Source organism: Corvus moneduloides, chromosome 3, assembly GCF_009650955.1.
Source record: "Corvus moneduloides isolate bCorMon1 chromosome 3, bCorMon1.pri, whole genome shotgun sequence".
NCBI classification, from domain to species: Eukaryota; Metazoa; Chordata; class Aves; order Passeriformes; family Corvidae; genus Corvus; species Corvus moneduloides.
The window spans coordinates 121032814-121050368 of NC_045478.1; the positions used below are offsets into that span (position 1 = coordinate 121032814).

The 17555-nt window shown below is 48.5% G+C and overlaps 2 protein-coding genes across 4 annotated transcripts; both read right to left on the reverse strand.

Moving 5' to 3' along the window:
- Window positions 1–4: 4 nt before the first annotated feature.
- MALL (mal, T cell differentiation protein like) lies at window positions 5–2486 on the reverse strand. The gene is made up of 4 exons (XM_032104463.1): window positions 2371–2486; window positions 1193–1360; window positions 878–1006; window positions 5–532 (listed from the first exon to the last, which is right to left on the reverse strand). The coding sequence occupies exons 1-4, from the start codon at window positions 2470–2472 to the stop codon at window positions 470–472; spliced, it is 462 nt and encodes a 153-aa protein (XP_031960354.1). The 5' UTR covers window positions 2473–2486; the 3' UTR covers window positions 5–469.
- Window positions 2487–2621: 135 nt separating this feature from the next.
- NPHP1 (nephrocystin 1) lies at window positions 2622–16496 on the reverse strand. Of its 3 annotated transcripts, XM_032104401.1 has the most exons (21): window positions 16403–16496; window positions 15921–15985; window positions 15132–15192; window positions 14522–14658; window positions 13994–14183; window positions 13709–13810; window positions 13132–13223; window positions 12971–13010; window positions 12607–12691; window positions 11934–12028; window positions 11251–11379; window positions 10343–10417; window positions 9962–10072; window positions 8954–9036; window positions 8006–8082; window positions 7628–7727; window positions 7408–7520; window positions 6040–6113; window positions 5890–5934; window positions 4180–4483; window positions 2622–2706 (listed from the first exon to the last, which is right to left on the reverse strand). In XM_032104401.1, exons 1-20 carry the CDS (start codon window positions 16469–16471, stop codon window positions 4205–4207), a joined length of 2022 nt encoding a protein of 673 aa, XP_031960292.1. In that variant the 5' UTR covers window positions 16472–16496; the 3' UTR covers window positions 2622–2706; window positions 4180–4204. The 3 variants fall into 3 exon arrangements, with proteins under 3 accessions (XP_031960292.1, XP_031960293.1, XP_031960291.1); XM_032104402.1 differs by lacking the exon at window positions 2622–2706 and having other exon boundaries at window positions 4152–4483; window positions 7628–7724; XM_032104400.1 differs by lacking the exon at window positions 2622–2706 and having other exon boundaries at window positions 4152–4483.
- Window positions 16497–17555: the final 1059 nt, after the last annotated feature.

Here is a 17555-nt window from a genome sequence, read left to right on the forward strand (position 1 = left end):
CAAAATCTGTCAGTTGACACTTTATTCCAAATACAGCATTTACCAAATGAAACCAACAGAAAGTCAAGGAACACAATCTTGTATCATTGTTAAGAATTTGTGTTGGGGAGGGATGGAGCTGAACTGGAGAAAGGCAAATAACATAAGAAAGGAGATTGTTTGCTGAAAGAAGAGAGATCTTTTTTTTTTCCTCCCTTCCCTTGGTTGTCAATATTTGGCAGAATGTCAGAGTTGGAGGCTTGGGGCCTGCGCCCCTCCCTCCCCTTGCGTAGCCCCCAGGCAAGGCAGGAAATGTCCCACAGGCACACCAGCGTGTGCCAGCACATCCCTCCTGTGATGAAGTGCAAAAGGACCTGCTGCTCCTGAGGCCTGGTGACAGGGCTGGGGCAGGGACACCTTGGGAAGACAGCAGGGTCCCTCACACTGGGAAAGCCCTTGTCCTGCAAAGGTGAATCCAGTGCTGCCAGGATCACTGGTAGTAGATGCTGAAGGCGTGGAGGATGTACAGGAAGGTCGTGAGGAAGGCGAAGAACTGCACGAGAGGAAGAAGAGGAAGGGTCAGCTGGCAGAGTCAAACCCCATCTCCTCCCAGTGCTCTCAGCCTGGGGAAGCCTCCCAGCCTAGAGCTCTCCTTGAGCCTCAAAGGACGGGCAAAACCTCAGCTTTTCCCAGGATCCAGCCATGCCAGGCTGTCCGTGAACTGGTGGACCCTGAGAAGCTGATGCTGGCTGCACGACCCACACAGGTGAGGAGCTGAAGCTCTGCCCAGTGTGACACCGTGGGGCTTGGGGTGGCTCTGCTGTGGCTTTAGCACGTGCTGTTGCCTCTCCCAGGGGGAACTGTGTGTTCTGCAGCTGGCAGGGTGCTCTGGACTCACCGATGCAGCGCTGTTGAGTTGGTAGTTGAGCGGCCCGTTGATGTCCAGCTCAGAGTTGATGGTCGCGTTGGCCTGCAGGACTGCGGCGCTCATGTACAGAATGGCCGTGGCACCGTGGTACAAACTGTCCTGCAAAATAAGGCACCCGTGAGTGCCCCAAAGGGACGAACCTTCCCAGGCAGTGGTTTCACAGCAGAGCTCCCCTGGACTTTCCAATCGAGGCAAAAGGAGGAAAGGGCTGGTGGGTCACCATGGTGTGGTCCCGTGCCCACACCACTGCTGCCAACATCTGCCCGTGTTCCTTCCCCTCCTTACCAGCACTTTCCAGTTCTCGCTGTTCCTGTGATAGCCGAGGAGGTAGCTTAAGAGGAGCAGCAGGGAGATGAGCCAGGAGGTGAGGGACACGTACATCACCCATCCCTGCAGCAGCGGCAAGGAGACGGAGGTAGCAGCGACGAGGATCCACACCCAGGTCCCGCAGAGCTGCCAGGGACAAACAGGCGCCTCCGATGAGTGTGAGATGAGGAAAAGACCTTTTCCTCCCTAATTCCCTCCTCATCTCCCTCCCAGGCCAGCTGCAGCAGCCAGCGGAACCCCTGCATCTTTCCAAGAGCATCCCGGCGCGACAAGAAGTCATGGGAAATGACTGTTCACAGAAAAGGGAAGGGTTTGCTGCTGCCTTCTACACAAGGAAGTGTCTCACCCCGAGGGATTTGATGGAGAAGCCAGAAAATGTGCTTTTATCTGGGAAAAGTGAATGGCTGCCTCAACCCAGCCCTGCCCGCTCGTTAATCTCCAAGGCTTGGAATCACCGCAGGAGGAAGTCTCCTCTCAGCCTGGGGTGAGTCGCTCGCTCTGGATCCACCCAAAGCAGTTACTGAGCACAAACAGCACACGGGCTTATCGGGATGAGCCTGTGCTGCCCTATGCCATCCCAGCTGCGGTGGGTGAAACCCCTGGAACTGCAGCGGGGAGCTGAACCTGCCGCCGTGGCCAGGGATTGTGCCTGTGGAGCACGGGGTGTGTGGGTTGCCAGCCCTGTGCACTGTGGAAAAGTACACCAGCTGCTATCTTGGCCAGTCCCACTGGATGCCCTCTGGACCCAGAAGCAATTGAAAGAATCATGGAATGTCACACATTACAAGACGCCCAATTGCCTTCAACCCCTGGAATGATTTGATACAGAGAGCAAAATTCCCTCGATTTTCAAGCCATTTCTATGTGACAACAAGAGCTGCTTCTGCCCTGGACGAGCCAGCAGCTCTTCAGCCTCTCCCAACCCCACGGCAGCCGGTGACCCTCACAAAGACTCTGTGATGGAGCTGGTGTACCTTGTCCTCAAGCTGCTCCTAAAATCACAAATACCGCCTTTGTGCGTTCAGCATAAGCTCAAAGACAAGATGTCACTTCCCATTAGTGGTGCCTTCAGGATGGTTTGGGGGGATTTTAGCTAGGAGCGGGTGCCGTGAGGCAGCGGAGCCAGGTATACTCACAATCTCCGGCAGGATGAAGGCGTAGGGGATGGTTTTGAAGACGGCGGGTCCCGAGGGCAGGGCGGGTTGCGTGGAGGCTGCAGAGGGACCCACCGAGGCCATCTCTCCTCCGCTGACACCGCTCCGCTCGGCTCCGCTGGCGCTCGCCTGCCCCGCGCCGCTCCCGTGCGGGATTTAAGGGACACGCCCGCGGGACGTAAGCACAGGAACCGGCCCGGGCTGGCATCGCGCCGCTGCCCCGGCCGCAGACTGCGGCGGCTTTGTGCATCCCACTGCCAGCCGGGATGGGACAGAGCAGGACCCCGGCCCCACCGCGCACCAGTGCGAGGTCATTAACTACGGGGGAAAGGAAAAAACGTCCTACACCTTGCCGGGACAGAAATGTTTCCTGCAAACAATTGTCCTTGGCACGCTTCCAAGCCTGAAATATTTTTGCTTCCAGTGTTGTTGTCTCCTCCCCCTTCTGTTCAGGTTTCTGCTCCGTGGTCACGTCAGACCCCTCCACACCCTCCAGGCACATCCAAGCTTTCAGAAACTAGCAGGCAATTTTTACAAACACACCAGGAGGGTTTGGCAATGTGCTCCCAAGTGCCCAGTAAGGTTTGAAGGAGAGCTACAGGAACTTCTGCCTCCTGGCAAATGCATTTTGGATTTGGGAAGCACTTGCTGTCTCATCCAGCACACTCTGCCTTGCCCTAGAACTCCCAGATAAGGGGTGGGATGAAAGGCTGGGGGTGGTGGCACTTCTGCCTGGTGGCCCAGAGAGGACAGAACGACCCCATTAACTCGGGCAGTGGGCTACAGCAGGAAGAGGACATTGTCCCAGTGAGATATCCCAGCTCTGGTAGGCAAGACTGGTGATGCCTCAGGACCTTGGCTTCTATACCAAGCTCTTGCGCAACACAGAGCAAAGATCAAATCCATGTCTCTTGTCTGAGCCCTTCCTAGGCTGGGCAAGTGTTCTGTGGTATTTCTGCAGGCTCCAGTTTACAGATACTCCAGTGGGAGCTGGTTTCGGGCTCCATGCAGCGGAGGCTTTCAAGGATCTTCTTTTAAATAGCACCAGACAAAATTGTGCCTGGCCTGGGCTTAAATCCACGCGTGACTTGGTGGCAGTGTCCCCACTGCCCTGCAGGAAGCACCCAGATGCTCCAGCACTAAAGAGAAAGTGGATTAATCACTTTCCTCTGGGAGTGGGCAGCACACAGAGCCTGTGGTTACAAAGCGCTCAGGGGTCAGCACAGAGGAAATCATCCTGGGGAACTGCAGCATTCCCAGGATTCCCACCACCTGTTATTGTGTTGGGTCAGGCACATTCCTGGGAGTAACCCAGCCTTCTCCTGAGTGGGGGAGAAGAACAGGCAAACAGTCTAAAAACGGAGCACCCTGCTGGTCACTGGTTGGGCAAGAGAGGATTCTTCCCCTAAGGTGGCTGCCCTTGCTCAGCAGCATTCTTAAAGACTGCTGCTCTTTCCCTTCCCTGCTCCAAGTCTGCTGGGGGACTGGGACAAAGAGCCTTTTGCTCACCCTGATTAAAATAACACTGGAAATTAATGGGAAGCTGCACGAGAGGAGAAAAGGGCTACCTCAGCTTCAGCAAAATATGATACCTGACATGGCTGCAACTGGTACTAACAGGCAACCAGAGCCTTGTCTAATGCTGCAAAGTTAAAAATTTAAAATACAATTTCCAGTAGACAAACCGATAAAATAATTTTAGTCTCTCTCAAAATCTTAATTGTGCTAAAATATCCATTACAATTCAGATCCTACACAATCTCTTTGGTAAGAATTTAATTTTATTGTTACCATGTCCTTAGAGAGCCTGGATTGCTCATTCTCCTGGATTGTTTTCCCTCACTTCTCCTAAGAAATCATAGGCCAGCTCTGAGATGTCAAAGGCCCTGTGGGTGTTTTCTGATGACAGCAGGTACTCCAGCGCACCATCGTTCTCCCGGCTCCTTTTCAGGAAGTCATGGATCACCTTCCAGCGAGACAATTCCACCTCTTCCTCAGCCCATTTGTAGCTGGGGAGGAACGTGGTGTGGAGCAGAGGGAACACGGAGTCGTGGTACACCAGGACAAACGCAGACTTCAGGAATTCTTGATCTCTCTGCAGAGAAGAGTGTTTGAAAATAGTTCAGTGCAAACACGTGGTGTTGCCAAGCACTTCTCCAAAGTATTGTACACAGGGGAAAAACCCTGAACAACTCACTCCCAGTTCCCAGGAAAACAATGGGAAGAGATTTGACCTTCCTAAACACACATCCGTTATCTTGGATAAGCCTCTCCAGCGTTTCAACGAACCTGCTCCCTGAACTCTGTCAGCCTTCCCATAAACCACAGGCACCGAGAGCCCTTTACTCGTGGGGTATTTGTATTTCTTCTTAAAAGCAGTGTCACATCCTCCCTGCCCTGGAAGCCCAAACTCCTCTCATTTCCCTGTTGTCCTAGGTGGAGAGTGGCTCCAATCCCACTCCTTGGAGCAGGAGGTGAGGCTGCCCCTGGGCACTGTTGTCCCACTCTTGGTGCGTGGTGTGCTCCCCTGTAAAGATCAGGCTGGAAAACCCAGACACTAAGGATCAGCCTGGTAAATTATCAAACACATGGAAAAGATCCAAGTCCGGAGTGTCCCAGCCCCGGGAGCACTGTGCCTGGCAGGGAGCATTTCATAGCTTGGCCTCACGGGACCGCGGGAAGGGTGAGCATTCAGCAGGCAACAATCCTCCCGTGGGAGTGGCACATGCCAGTCAGGTAGAACTGGATGGTTCTGGCATCCCGGGGAGTTACCAATTCCGTGAGCAATCTGCTTTCCTTTTGAATGAATGGCCCTGAAAGAGACGCTCTGACTCAGCCGGTGCTTGTTTTGCGTAAACGGGGAGCCATCCTTGGACATCGATTCAGGAGCTTGCACAGGGAATGAAATATCCCACTGCTGCTCCCAGGAAATCCAGCACTGAGAGCCAATGGCTTTCTCATTCAGTTCCCTGCAGCTGCTCTCTGTCCAGGGGACACTGGGTAGGACAAGGTGTGAGTGAGCCTGGGGACAACCAGGTCAGTTCTACACGCCAAAATGTGGGATTACAACTGTTCTGGGGTAGGGAGATCTGAGGAATTTGGGGGCCTTTTCCCAGGCAGATTGTGGGAGGACTGGACCTCAGAGTTTGGAGTAGGGAAGATGATTTTGCAGGCACACACAGCCCCTTTTGTATCCATGGAAAGCTTTTACCAGCCAAGTATTGGAAGCACATCATGACAGGGAGCCACAGTCTGGGTACCTGTAACAGGTTCCCCCCTAACAACATTGAAATAAAAATTTACAAGTTAATTTAATTTTCCTCCTGCTCCTGGTTTACTGTTATAAATCTGGGTGAGAAATGTTAAGAACTGCATTTACATATCTCTATTTTCTAAACAGATGTACAGTGAGAGGAAAAGCTAAGCAGCACTTGCACTGGCAGGGAGCAGCTAGCTGGAATTACCCTGCATTTATGGAAAGAAAAACCTGTAGTTTGTTACCTTCTCAGTTCTCTTCAATGTTCTTTCTTTGTCTGCCCAGGCACTCTAGAATGAAATGTGAAATCAGACCAAGGCTATGGAGAACTTTATCTTTTCACAAGACAAAAAAAAGATCAAATTTTGCCTGGAAATCCTGGCAAGGTAACATACCCGAAGTGCGTCCATCAGGTCTGGCTGATCCAGGAGTCGAGGGAAAGTTGCTAAAACAGGATTACAGATTAAGTCTGAAACAGAACACAAACACATTCAAGGCTAAGGAAGAATCAGGATAGTTTTCAAAGTATTGGCACATCCAGGTAGTCAACACAACCCCTCCCGTCAGATTATTCCAAAGGGAAAATGAGCTGTAACAGTTCTCCAGAGCAGGGAAGGTAGGAGAACTCCCTAAAAACTGTTCTCTGGCTGCAGCCAATTCTCAGTGGCTGAGAGACAGTTAAACTGGGAGAGGAGACACACAAACCCCAGTGCTGGTTTATTGGGAATGCCAGCAAGCAGGAGCCCTTCCTGATTTACCTGCCAGAGGTGTTTTCCCTCATTTCTGCACCTGCCTTTTCTACACACAGCTGCAATTGTGCTGCTTGGTTTGGATGTTATGGATAAACACATTTGGGTTCTACCTCAGCCTGGTGTGTCTGGTGTGGCATTTTAGGAGAACCAGGGACCAAGTGCACGGTGAATTTACCCAGTGGGGCACATATCCCACTGCACAGGTGTCCTGGTGCTTTTTGGGTCACTTCCATGAGAAATCACTCTACTCCTGTCATTATTTTAATTAATGAGACTGTGGATAAGATTCCAAGTGACAGAGAGCAGGATTTTGGCTGAAGCATTTTCTTTCTCTTGTGATTTCAAATAGCGAATGTGCACTTGTTTCTTCACCTTGAAGCTGATGGGAAGTTCAGTAAACACAAAGCATTTACTAATGCCAAAATATTTCAGGGAAGTGAGCCAGGACTGATGACTTCTGGGACGTAGAACAGACATTTTCAGTTGTCTATCCCTAAAGTGATGGTGGATTTTGAAATAATAGAAACCTTCTTTAGTTGCACAGCTACCAGAACAACTTCTGGGATAAAGCCTTTCAGTCGCTTCAAATGAAGTCTAAAATCCAAAGGATGCAGTTTAACTCCAGGAGAGGTCATCAGCCTGATCTACTGCCCTAAATTATGAAGATCAAATCAGGTAAATGTGGCAGTTCTCACCTATATAAATTCACACGTAGTAGAATTAAGAAATGTAATTTTTCCATATTTCAAGTCAGCTTTAAAATGGAGAAGGCTATAACCTATCATTAGTTCTGCTGAATAAGATACAGAGTTGCAAAATCAGGGCAAGACACTGAATTCTGAAACCAGAACTCTCCAACTTGTGTCTCTCCCTACTGTCAGTAAGTAAATAATAATTAAAAAATAAAAATAAAGAGGATGACTTAGCCTGAGTGCCAAAAGCATCTCTTGCCAAAGGGAACTCTGGAGAGAGTCGTTCCCTGGATGAACCTGATCTTCCTCCAGTGCTCACCTGTGCTTTGCATGCTCATCCTGTCCTTCAGGAGGGCATCTCCAAGGATTTGCCGATAAAACACCAGGAGATGGATGTAGCACATGCTCCCAACTAATGTTTCAGGGAGGAAACTATTGGGAAAATAAAGGACAGCAGTTGAGATGTTTATTGCAAACACTGCAGATTTCTCTAGGCTATCTGGAATACTTTTTCATTTTAGGGAAGCACAAGGACTCACTTCAGGATGTCTTTTGAGTGCACGCTTGGTGACTTCACTTTCACCAGAAGCACAGGCTGTTTCCTGAGGCTCATAAACTGCTGAAAAACCCCAGAGCCTGCTGCAGGAATAAACACCCCAGATTCAAACAGTCAGTTTGGAACAACATCCATAAAATGCCCATTACAAAAATGGACATTTCAGTGGCTTGAGAACTCTTTCAAATTTAGTTCGCCTGGCACCACCCAGCTCCCCACAGTCAAGGCAAAAGCAGATAAATAATGAAATACATGCAAAAATAGAACACACAAACCCAAGCCAGGCTTTGGGGACTATTGTGAAGGAGATGCAGCATTAATTACATTGTCTTATTTAAATTATTTTGAAAAGAAACCACACCTCTCCTTGATATTGATGGGTCAACCTCAACACCTCTCTCGTAGGGAGTTCCACCACTCAGGACCAGCTCGTACATCCTGTTAATACAGATAAATTTGAAGCCTGTATGATATTGGGAATTTAACTATTTTTGGAATTTAATTATACTGGGAGGTTAATTATTTTAAAAGCCATTAACAACACTGTTTCTTTCCCACAGCCCAAATATTCTTCCTGTATGGAATTTAGCAATTGCTTCATTAAAATGGTTTTGAGGAATCATCACTTCAACATTTTAAATCTTTCATATTTAAAATTTGTTAAAGAATAATGTAATCCCTGTTCTGTCAAGAGTAAGTCACTGCTGAAGCAAGCATGAAATTTAATCTGTAATACCATGCTTACTTAATGAAATGGTAGAACAATATTTAAAAAATGAGATTTAGAAGAGATTTAGAGACTTTTTAGAACGGGTGTCCTGTGGGTATTTCTTTTCCCCTGTAACCCAGATAAATTCAGAATACATATACACAATGCATACATATACACCAATATTTGGTTAAAACCAAGTCTTGAAAGTCTGAGCTACAATGAATTATTTCTGTCAGTGAACAGAAAGTTTTCCTACATTTAATAAAATAATGTACAATTTATTATTCTTTCAGATGACTGGACCCACTAATAATAAATCAGCTGCAAAATATAATTCACACTCCAAGAGCAGTGAGAGATTTATTCACAACAGCTCCTACCCGATTCCAGGCCTTGGAAACCAGTCTCCCAATCTTCCCATGGGAAAAGGATAATGCAGCAAAGTGCACAGGAAGAAGAGCCAGAATCACAAAGGACTGGTCTGGATGCCCCATGCCCCAGCAGTGTGTAAGTATGAAAGATGAGCTTTACTCTAAAATAGATGTAGGTACATCTATGTGTAAATACAGGGACAGCAGGAACACACAACAAACTCACTTGGAAGGAACAGGAATCCCACTGGAAGTGAAAAGCTTCAGAAAGGCCCAGCCACAGCTCAGCTCTCCTCTTTCACCTGTTGACTAGAAAAAAAAGAGAAATGTAAATTATTTGAGCAGCTGACCCAGAACGAGTGACTGAAGCACGATTAATGACAATAACCGCATCAAAATCATTGTAGCTATCCCCCTTTTCCTCTTTCACCCTTGTGTGCTTAAAAATCACAATCTGCCTTCTCTGAGGGTAGTTTTTCTGGCTTTACCATCTATTGTCTTACTACCTGTTGTGCTTTCCAGCAGCATATCCCAAATGGACAGGCTCTATCTGTGTAAACTGGAGCTGGAAACCACTGTCCATACTGCTGAAACAGTTAAAACTTTAGTTTTCAAACTGCACAGGACATTAGTCTGAAATAAATCACAGAAAACTGCAGGAGTGAAGAGACAACTGGTCCATTGTGATCCCATGACATGGGATTTTTGGCACAATTTATTTCAGTGTTTGTACAGGGACACTCACATCCATGAGTCAGAGGAACTTTTAGGGATATTCTCGCATCACAGAAACCCAGAATGGTCTGTGTTGGAAGGGATTTTAAGGATCATCTTGTGCCACCCCCTGCCATGGGCAGGGGCACCTTCCACTATCCCAGCTTGCTCCAAGCCCCGTCCAGCCTGGCTTTGGACACTTCCAGGGATGGGACTGCCACAGCTTCTCTGGGCAGCCTGTGCCAGGGCCTCTCCACTCTCACAGGGAAGAATTCCTCACCAATACCCCATCTATCCCTGCCCTCTGGCAGTGGGAAGTCATTCCCCCTTCTCCTGTCACTACATGACCTTGTGAAAAGTCTCTCACCATCTTTCTTGTAGGTCTTTCCAGATAATCCTATTCTCTAATCCTGTTCTCTAATGAGGGATGTTCCCTAGTCCTATTCTCTACCTAGGGACAGCTGGTTCCCTTTATAAACCTGCACTTGGAGCGATTTCCACTGCACCTTCCCACACTCACATTGCACTTATAAGTGATGCCAAGCTCAAACAATATCCCAATGTCTGAAGACAGGGAGCTGGACCTGACAAAACAGTCACCATCAAGCAGGCTGGGTAAGATGCCCATCACCTGATACAGAGAGAGGGAGGGGGAAAAAAAAAAAGAAGTTAATGTACCTAAGAAAAAAAATCTTGATCTTTAAAGGCTATCAACCACATCCCTCACTCATACAAGATCTCAGACCCAATCCCACTGCATCTAAAAATGAGGAGAGAACCAATTCCAGTCAAAACCTTGCTCCCCTTACTGTCTTTCCACGGAGCACAGCTATGCCACCAAGGAACACTTTAGTGACACTGAAGGAAGAAGCTGTAAACAGCCAGTGGCTGTGACACCTACCCTTGGAGAAAAGGTCCATGTTTGAGGACTTTTAGGCAGCCACGTAGCTCTCACTGTGTGAATGTTACTTAGCACCTGAGGTGGGGAAAAAAGATAAAGCAAGTTTTTCTGGAAAGCCCCGCTGCTTTCAGAAAATGCAGGGTTATCCCAGATGGATCTAACACTGCACACAACAAAGACATCTGGAAGAAAACTGCTGGATAATCAAAGTTATGGTTTTATAAAAACCTGCTCCGCACACCCACAAAGGAGCAGAGGACCAAGGGCACGTGGAGCAGTGTGACCCTGACCCAGCTGCTCCCAGGCCCATCCCAGGAGACAGATCAGCCCGGGAAACACTCATCTCCAGGAGCACAGAGGAGCCAGGAGGCACAATGGCAGGTGGGGGACCTGAAATTAGGGACTCAGAGCAATGGAGCTCCCGCCTCAGCCCCTCCCAGGGCCACCCAGTACAGCCCTGAGCCCCAGGGGCCGGGTGTGACTGTCACCCTGAGTCAGGAGCAGCTCCCTGGCTCACCTCACACTGCTCAGGGGCATTCTGGGGCTGCACCTGACTTACCACGGGAGGAAAGCAGAGGGGGAGAAACCAAAGGCAGCAAAAAGGGAGGGATCAAGTGCTTTGTGCAGTACCAAGGGTGGGAAACAAGGCTGAGTGTGCCTGCCTCGCCATGCCCAATGCCCATCAATGCAGTCTGGCCTGTTTTATCATTAAATTCTATTTTTCTGGGTGAGTGGGCTCGAACCAGACTCATCTGAGCATAAATTAAGCAGCTTGGGAGGCAGGTTGTGTGTCTCTCTCTAAGTGAGACAGCTGGAGGAGCTGCATACCAGAGGAGCCAGAACCTGAAGGATCCTGGAAGTTGCAAACCTCCTCCAGTCCTTTTCTGGGAAGCAGACACGTTCCTTACCCGGCTGCCGTCGAAGAGGCAGAGCCGGACATGCCGGCTGAGGACCCGCACGCCGGTTCCAGGGGGTGGGATCATCTTGCAGCTGCATAAAGTGACAATCAGGCACACTCTGGTGGGTCTAGGATGGATCTGAAATACAGCAGGAGGAGGATGAAACCTAAAGGCCCTCTGCACGTGGTCTCATTTTGTGTTTATGGACTGAGGTGATTCTCCCAACCACAGCCCCTGTGCAGTGGGAGCAGCAGGATTTCTTCACCAGCCTTTAGCTCTGCCCTAAGGATGTTTCAGTGGGACAGACAGAAGGTCCCAGCAGAAGAAATATTCCAGAAATGGTGCAAATTAAGACATACTTGTTAGCCAAATGGAAAGAAGGCAAATTGAGTTTGTGTCCATCAGTTTAAAACTTCACACAAGTCACCCACTGCCTCACCCCAGATAGGGAAGCAACCCACAAACTATGGTGACTCTTAAAAGAAATACAACATGACAATTTAGGCTGATTTTTGAAGAGTAGGATGTGGTAACACTACTGGCTAAGGAGTCTGGATTGACATGGAAATCTGCCATGTGCTTCCCAGCAATATTCACCCACCAATGTGAATTCCTGCCAGCAATTCCCATCCAGAGATCCTGACACTTCCCAAACCCAAAGGCATCAGAGCCCCCTTAGCAGCAATACTCACAGTATTTCTCTCAGAGTTCCACACCAAGTCTTTGAAAGCCAGCTGGGATGGAGTAAGCTCAGGCTGCAAATAATAACTTGCTCGAAACTCTTCACCTACAGCAAGAGGAAATTTAAAACCACTTCATTTTAAAAATGATCTTTATTGCCCCAAAATGGACAACACCCCAAATTCAGGTCCAGTTGAATATTTGACTAAACAAAACTATGGTATTATCTCCCATGAGCACTGTTTACTATTTGTAAGTGTTCTGAAGTATTTCATCCCAAAAGCACAATGACTTAATTAAAAAAAAGGAGATGAAACAGCTTTAAATAGAAAGACTAACAAAACATGAGATGTTTTAATATATCTAGTGAAGAGATTCCAAAAGACCTTTAAGAAAAAGGGAAGATTAAAATAAAATAAAAACAAATTAACACTTCCTGCACTGTCAACAGGAAGGATCTTCCAAAGAGGAAAATCTTTAAAATCGTGAGGAAATTTGTCAGGATTTCATATTGATAAATTGAAATTTAAGGGAAAAGAATTCTTTTATACATTATTTGATGGGTCAAATATAGCCAAATACCCCATTAAAATTAAGCAATACTGATTTTAGTCCACCAGGCTGGTGACCAGGGTGAGAAAGCCACCACAGACACCTGAGAATCCTGCCAGGAGAAATCCTTACCTTCCTCCAAGAGCTGGCAAAGCATGGATGGGCGGAATCCTGCAGGAACTGCCCCTATGGTGGTCAGTACCTCCACAGTGTCATTCTAGCAAAAAGAAAGAAAAAAGGATACTACTGTTCCTGCTATTTAACAGCAAATTTCATCCTAATTTCCAGCTCTGTTCAGAACCAGAAACTTGGGATCTCAGTCACCTCCTCTGAAGCATTTCTGTGGCATTTCTTGCTAACAGAGACTCCCAAAACACAGATGTTAATTAAGAACAAGGGTCTGTGATATGAGACAGTGTTTGGGAAAAGGCACAGCTTGTCTACAAAACAATGAAGATTATGGCAGGTGAAGCTCCTCTGTAAGAGGGGCACCTACCTCTGTGATGGCTCGGACAGCACTCCAGTGGGAATCTGTTCTGGAAGAAAAATAGAGGGATTTATAATAAATCCTCACGTGAACAAAAGTTTAACCACTAAATATTGGTCTGTTTTCAAATAGCAGCAGCTTCATAACCATATCTGAGACACTCCATTTACCTTTTTTTAATTTCAGTTCCATCTGCTGTTTCATCTACCACTTCTATGTGTTCCTCTGACTCCTCCTGGCTTTCTTCCTCTGCCTTGGGAACCTGGAATTCAGATTTAAAATGGCAAATGGCTTGATTTCTTCCCAGCTCTGTTCTTAAAAATGCCTTCTCCAACCACAGCCCACGTTAGTGTAAGTTTAGAATAAGCGAAATAAGTTTATAAGAGAAGATTTTCTGTCTGTGATGCAGAAAACTGTCCCACGTTTACATGGACTCCCATTTCAGATAAATTATTAAAAGCCCAAATTAATCCAAGCAGCGTGGGGTTTTCAGAGCTGGCCTTTAGTGACAAAGATTCTGACTTTTATATTCAAGTAACTTCTCTGCCACGACTTCACAAGGCACAAAAATGCTGCTTTTGATGGGTATCTCCATCCCCATGGATAAAAACATGGAGTTGTTTCCAAATAACTGGCATTATTTCCAAACAACACACTGCACTGTGACCCATTTTATGCAGATATAGGATCATTAATCTATATAAAAGAGCAGAGGTGAGATTAGGACAGAGGTTGCAGCACACCAACCGCAAGGTAGGTCCTGGGAACGAGACCTCTCTCCCCCTTGGAATTTTCAGCTACCCACCAGCCATCCGCCTTCTTGTCGTGTATGAGCAGGATTTCACCTTTCTTTGGCATTGGAGGGAGAGACAGAGACAAAAACCAACCAAATATTTAAATTAAAAAGGACCTAACTCCAATTTCTCCCCAAATCCCACAACTGGCTGAATCCCAAAAGCACAGAATTTCATTATAGTTACTGCTTAACTCAGAGTGATCTGCAGTAAAAACCCTTTACAGAGAGATAGTCACCACAAATGTGAGATCCCCTTCCTGCTGGGCATCGAAGTTTCCAACAGCAACACATTCTCTGACATTTGGATCATCCAGCATCTTCTCCTCATCTTCTTCTTCAGTGTCTTCCTCCTCACTTCCTTCATCTTCACTCTCCTCCTCTTCATTTCCATCTTCTGCACGAGGACCTTTCTGGTGTTCCTCATCCCTACTCAAAACAAATCAAACTTCTTTTATTATCATTTCCACCAAACTTTTTGAAATGCTGTCAAGCTTCTGCAAGGACTTTATCCAGACACAGCATCTTCACTCCTGTGTTTTACTCTCTGTCCTCAAGAAACTCCTCCAAACCTTATATTCCAGCCATTATCCAGCACCCTTAGAAAATCTCAGCAAGTCATAAATGACTTCTCTCGTGAGCACTTCTTTTTTTTATCCTTCTGTTATTTTTCAGCTAATAAAGGGGGTGAGATAATGATTTTTCAAGGTCCATTCCAGCCATCCTTTAAAAAAAACAGGTTGCATTTGTGTGTTTAAGCTACTCACCCTGGATAATTCTTTGTCACGTTATCCTGATCCAAGACAAGAAGGAGTTTCTGCAGCTGCTGGGAGAGTTTTAGCAACAGCTTCTCTTCCTCTTCCTTCCTCTGGCTGTAATTCCCCACCGGCGCTGGCTCGTCAGCCTGACAGAGAACCCAACAAATGCCCCAAAGAATCAAAGCTCCCCAATAAATTGCTCAAAGAATCAAAAGTTCCCCTATAAATTTAGTTTTCCAGACATGCCTTACAAGCTTTCCCCTTCCTGGGCTACTGTCACTCCCTCTTTAGTGACAATTTTCTTAGCATTTCACTCTGCCTAGGTGAAATTCTTTGTTAAGTTTCAAATTGCATTCTCTGCTTCCAAAGAATGCATTGGGTTGAAAAATATTTTATCAAAGATTTTAAGTGCAGGACTTGGACAAAATAAAGCATTAAAGTGAGTTTTTAAATTATATAAATGGATATAAAAAGTATAAATTGGAGAGATGACAAGCAGGGACCGTGCAGTGCTGGGCATTGCTCTTGTCCTGAGGCATTTAAAATGGAAGGTTGGTGTTCTTTAAATGCTCTCTGTGGTGAATTTCAGAGAAAACCACAAATTAATCTCCATACTTACTTTTTTCAAAGCATAGAGAGCGTTTGTATTCTCCTCCACCAATTTCTTCAGCTGTGTACATCTGCATTGAAAGCAAGACAGGCAGATGGTATTCTCTTTAAAACTCTGACCCCAACCACACCTGATGACTGAAAGGTGTCATTTTAGGTGCTGTGTGTCCCTGCAGGTTGAGAGCTCCAAGCCCAAACAGCAGCATTTGTCAGAATCCCAGAATAGCTGGGGTTGGAATGGACCTCTGGAGATCATCCAGTCCAACCCCACTGCCCAGGCAGGATCACCCAGAGCAGGTGACAAGGGAATACATCCAGGTGGGTTTGGGATGTCTCCAAAGAGGGAGACTCCACACCCTCCCTGGTGTGGAGCTGGGCAGCTGTTCCAGTTCTCTGCCATTCTCCCTCATTTGAGGTGGATCTTGTGTTTTAGTTTATGGCCATTGCTCCTCATCCTGTTGCTGGGCATCACCGGAAAGAGCCTGGCACCATCCCCTTGGCACCTGCCTTGGAGATATTTTTATAGATTGCTGAGATTCCCCTCTCAGTCTTCCCTTCTCCAGACTTTCCTCAGCCTCAGAGGGCTGGGAAAGAGCCAGTCTGGAAAACAGGAGTGAAAGGGGCAGGGAGAGAGCTGTACAATTAGGAGAGGAGAGGAAAGGCACAGAGGGAACGAACAGTACGAAAGGCATAGAGGTACGAGAGGGGAGGGTGAGGGGAGGGTGAGGGCAGGGCCGGGGCGGTGGGAGCGAGGGATGGGGTGGGATAGGGTTCGGGATGGGGTCGGGATCCCCCTCACCTCAGCCCAAGGGCCTCCCGCTGCCCGGGGGCTGCAGCCGCGCTCTCCGCCCGCAGCGCCTCCACCTGCAACAGGGGACGGGGGCGGTCAGGGGCCGGGGATGGGGGGCGAGACCGGTACCGGCCCTGGTACAGCCCCGGTACCTGCCGAGTACAGCTCCGGTGCAGCCCCGGTACCTGCCGAGTACAGCTCCGGTGCAGCCCCGGTACCTGCCCCGGTGCAGCCCCGGTACCTGCCCCAGTACAGCTCCGGTGCAGCCCCGGTATCTGCCCCAGTACAGCTCCGGTGCAGCCCCGGTACCTGCCCCGGTGCAGCCCCGGTATCTGCCCCAGTACAGCTCCGGTGCAGCCCCGGTATCTGCCCCAGTACAGCTCCGGTGCAGCCCCGGTACCTGCCCCGGTGCAGCCCCGGTATCTGCCCCAGTACAGCTCCGGTGCAGTCCCGGTACCTGCCCCAGTACAGCTCCGGCGCAGCCCCGGTACCTGCGCCCGCAGCTCCCGGCTCCGGCGCTGCACTCGCTGCAGCGGCCCCCGCGCCCGCCGCTCCGACATCGTCACCGGGCAACGGGACAGCCCCGGCGCCGCCGGATGACGGGCCCGGGGCGGGGCCGGCAGCGCTCCGTACCCAGCACGCGGTCCCGGCAGCGCCGGAGCTCTGAAACCTCCCCAGCACCACTCATCTGCCGACAAACGATTTGGCGTTTTGTGATGCCGGTAATGGACTCACTGAACAGTTGGGTTTGGAAGGCACCTCTGGAGACCATGCAGTCTGATGGCAGGATCGTTAAGTTCGGGAATGAGCTCCAAGATCAAGGCCAAGCCTTAAAGGGCGCTGGGCAGTGCCTTTTCTCCCCCAGAGCTTTTAGAACTCCATAATACCTTTGAAAACCAGCAGCCTGCAGTGAATCCCCCAGCACTGCTTCTCCCGGAATTCCCTAGCAATGGGAAGAAGGAATTTGCTACCGCTACCTTCACAATTCCTTATCCGAAGTGCCTGGAGGAATTCCAACTCCTTCATTTTACTTGCTCGTTCACCCAGCCAACACATGAGCTCTTTCACCACTTAATTGTCCCCACGCACACCCATAATGGGACTTGTTACACGTGCCCGTAAGGCACGTTTTCACATTTATTCCAGAAACAAACACCTAGGAACACCATGTGATGACTTTTGCTAGTTTATTGTGTCGCCAGCGCTTCCTGGCAAAGGCAGAGTAGCAGGCTTAGAGCCGGACAAGTGCAGACAACCCTTTGGAATATGGACATCACCGAATTACTGAGGTTGGACAAGATCATCGAGTGCAATGTCCCCACCTTGTCACCCAGCCCAGAGCACTGAGTGCCACGTCCACTTGTTCCTTGAACACCTCCACGGATGGGGACTCCAAAGCTCCCAGAGCAGTCCATTCCAGGTTTGGTATCGTTGCTTGCATATCCTCAGTTCTTTGTTAGGTTAGCCTGACACAGTTTGGGATCTTGCTTTGTGAAGGGCAGAACTCCTGCTATTCCACGGATGCCGTCCTCTCCAGCAGCACTGCAATTCCAGGGATGCCGTCCTCTCCAGCAGCATTGCAATTCCAGGGATGCCGTCCTTCCCCAGAAATCGTGCTATTCCACGGATGCTGTCCTTCCCCAG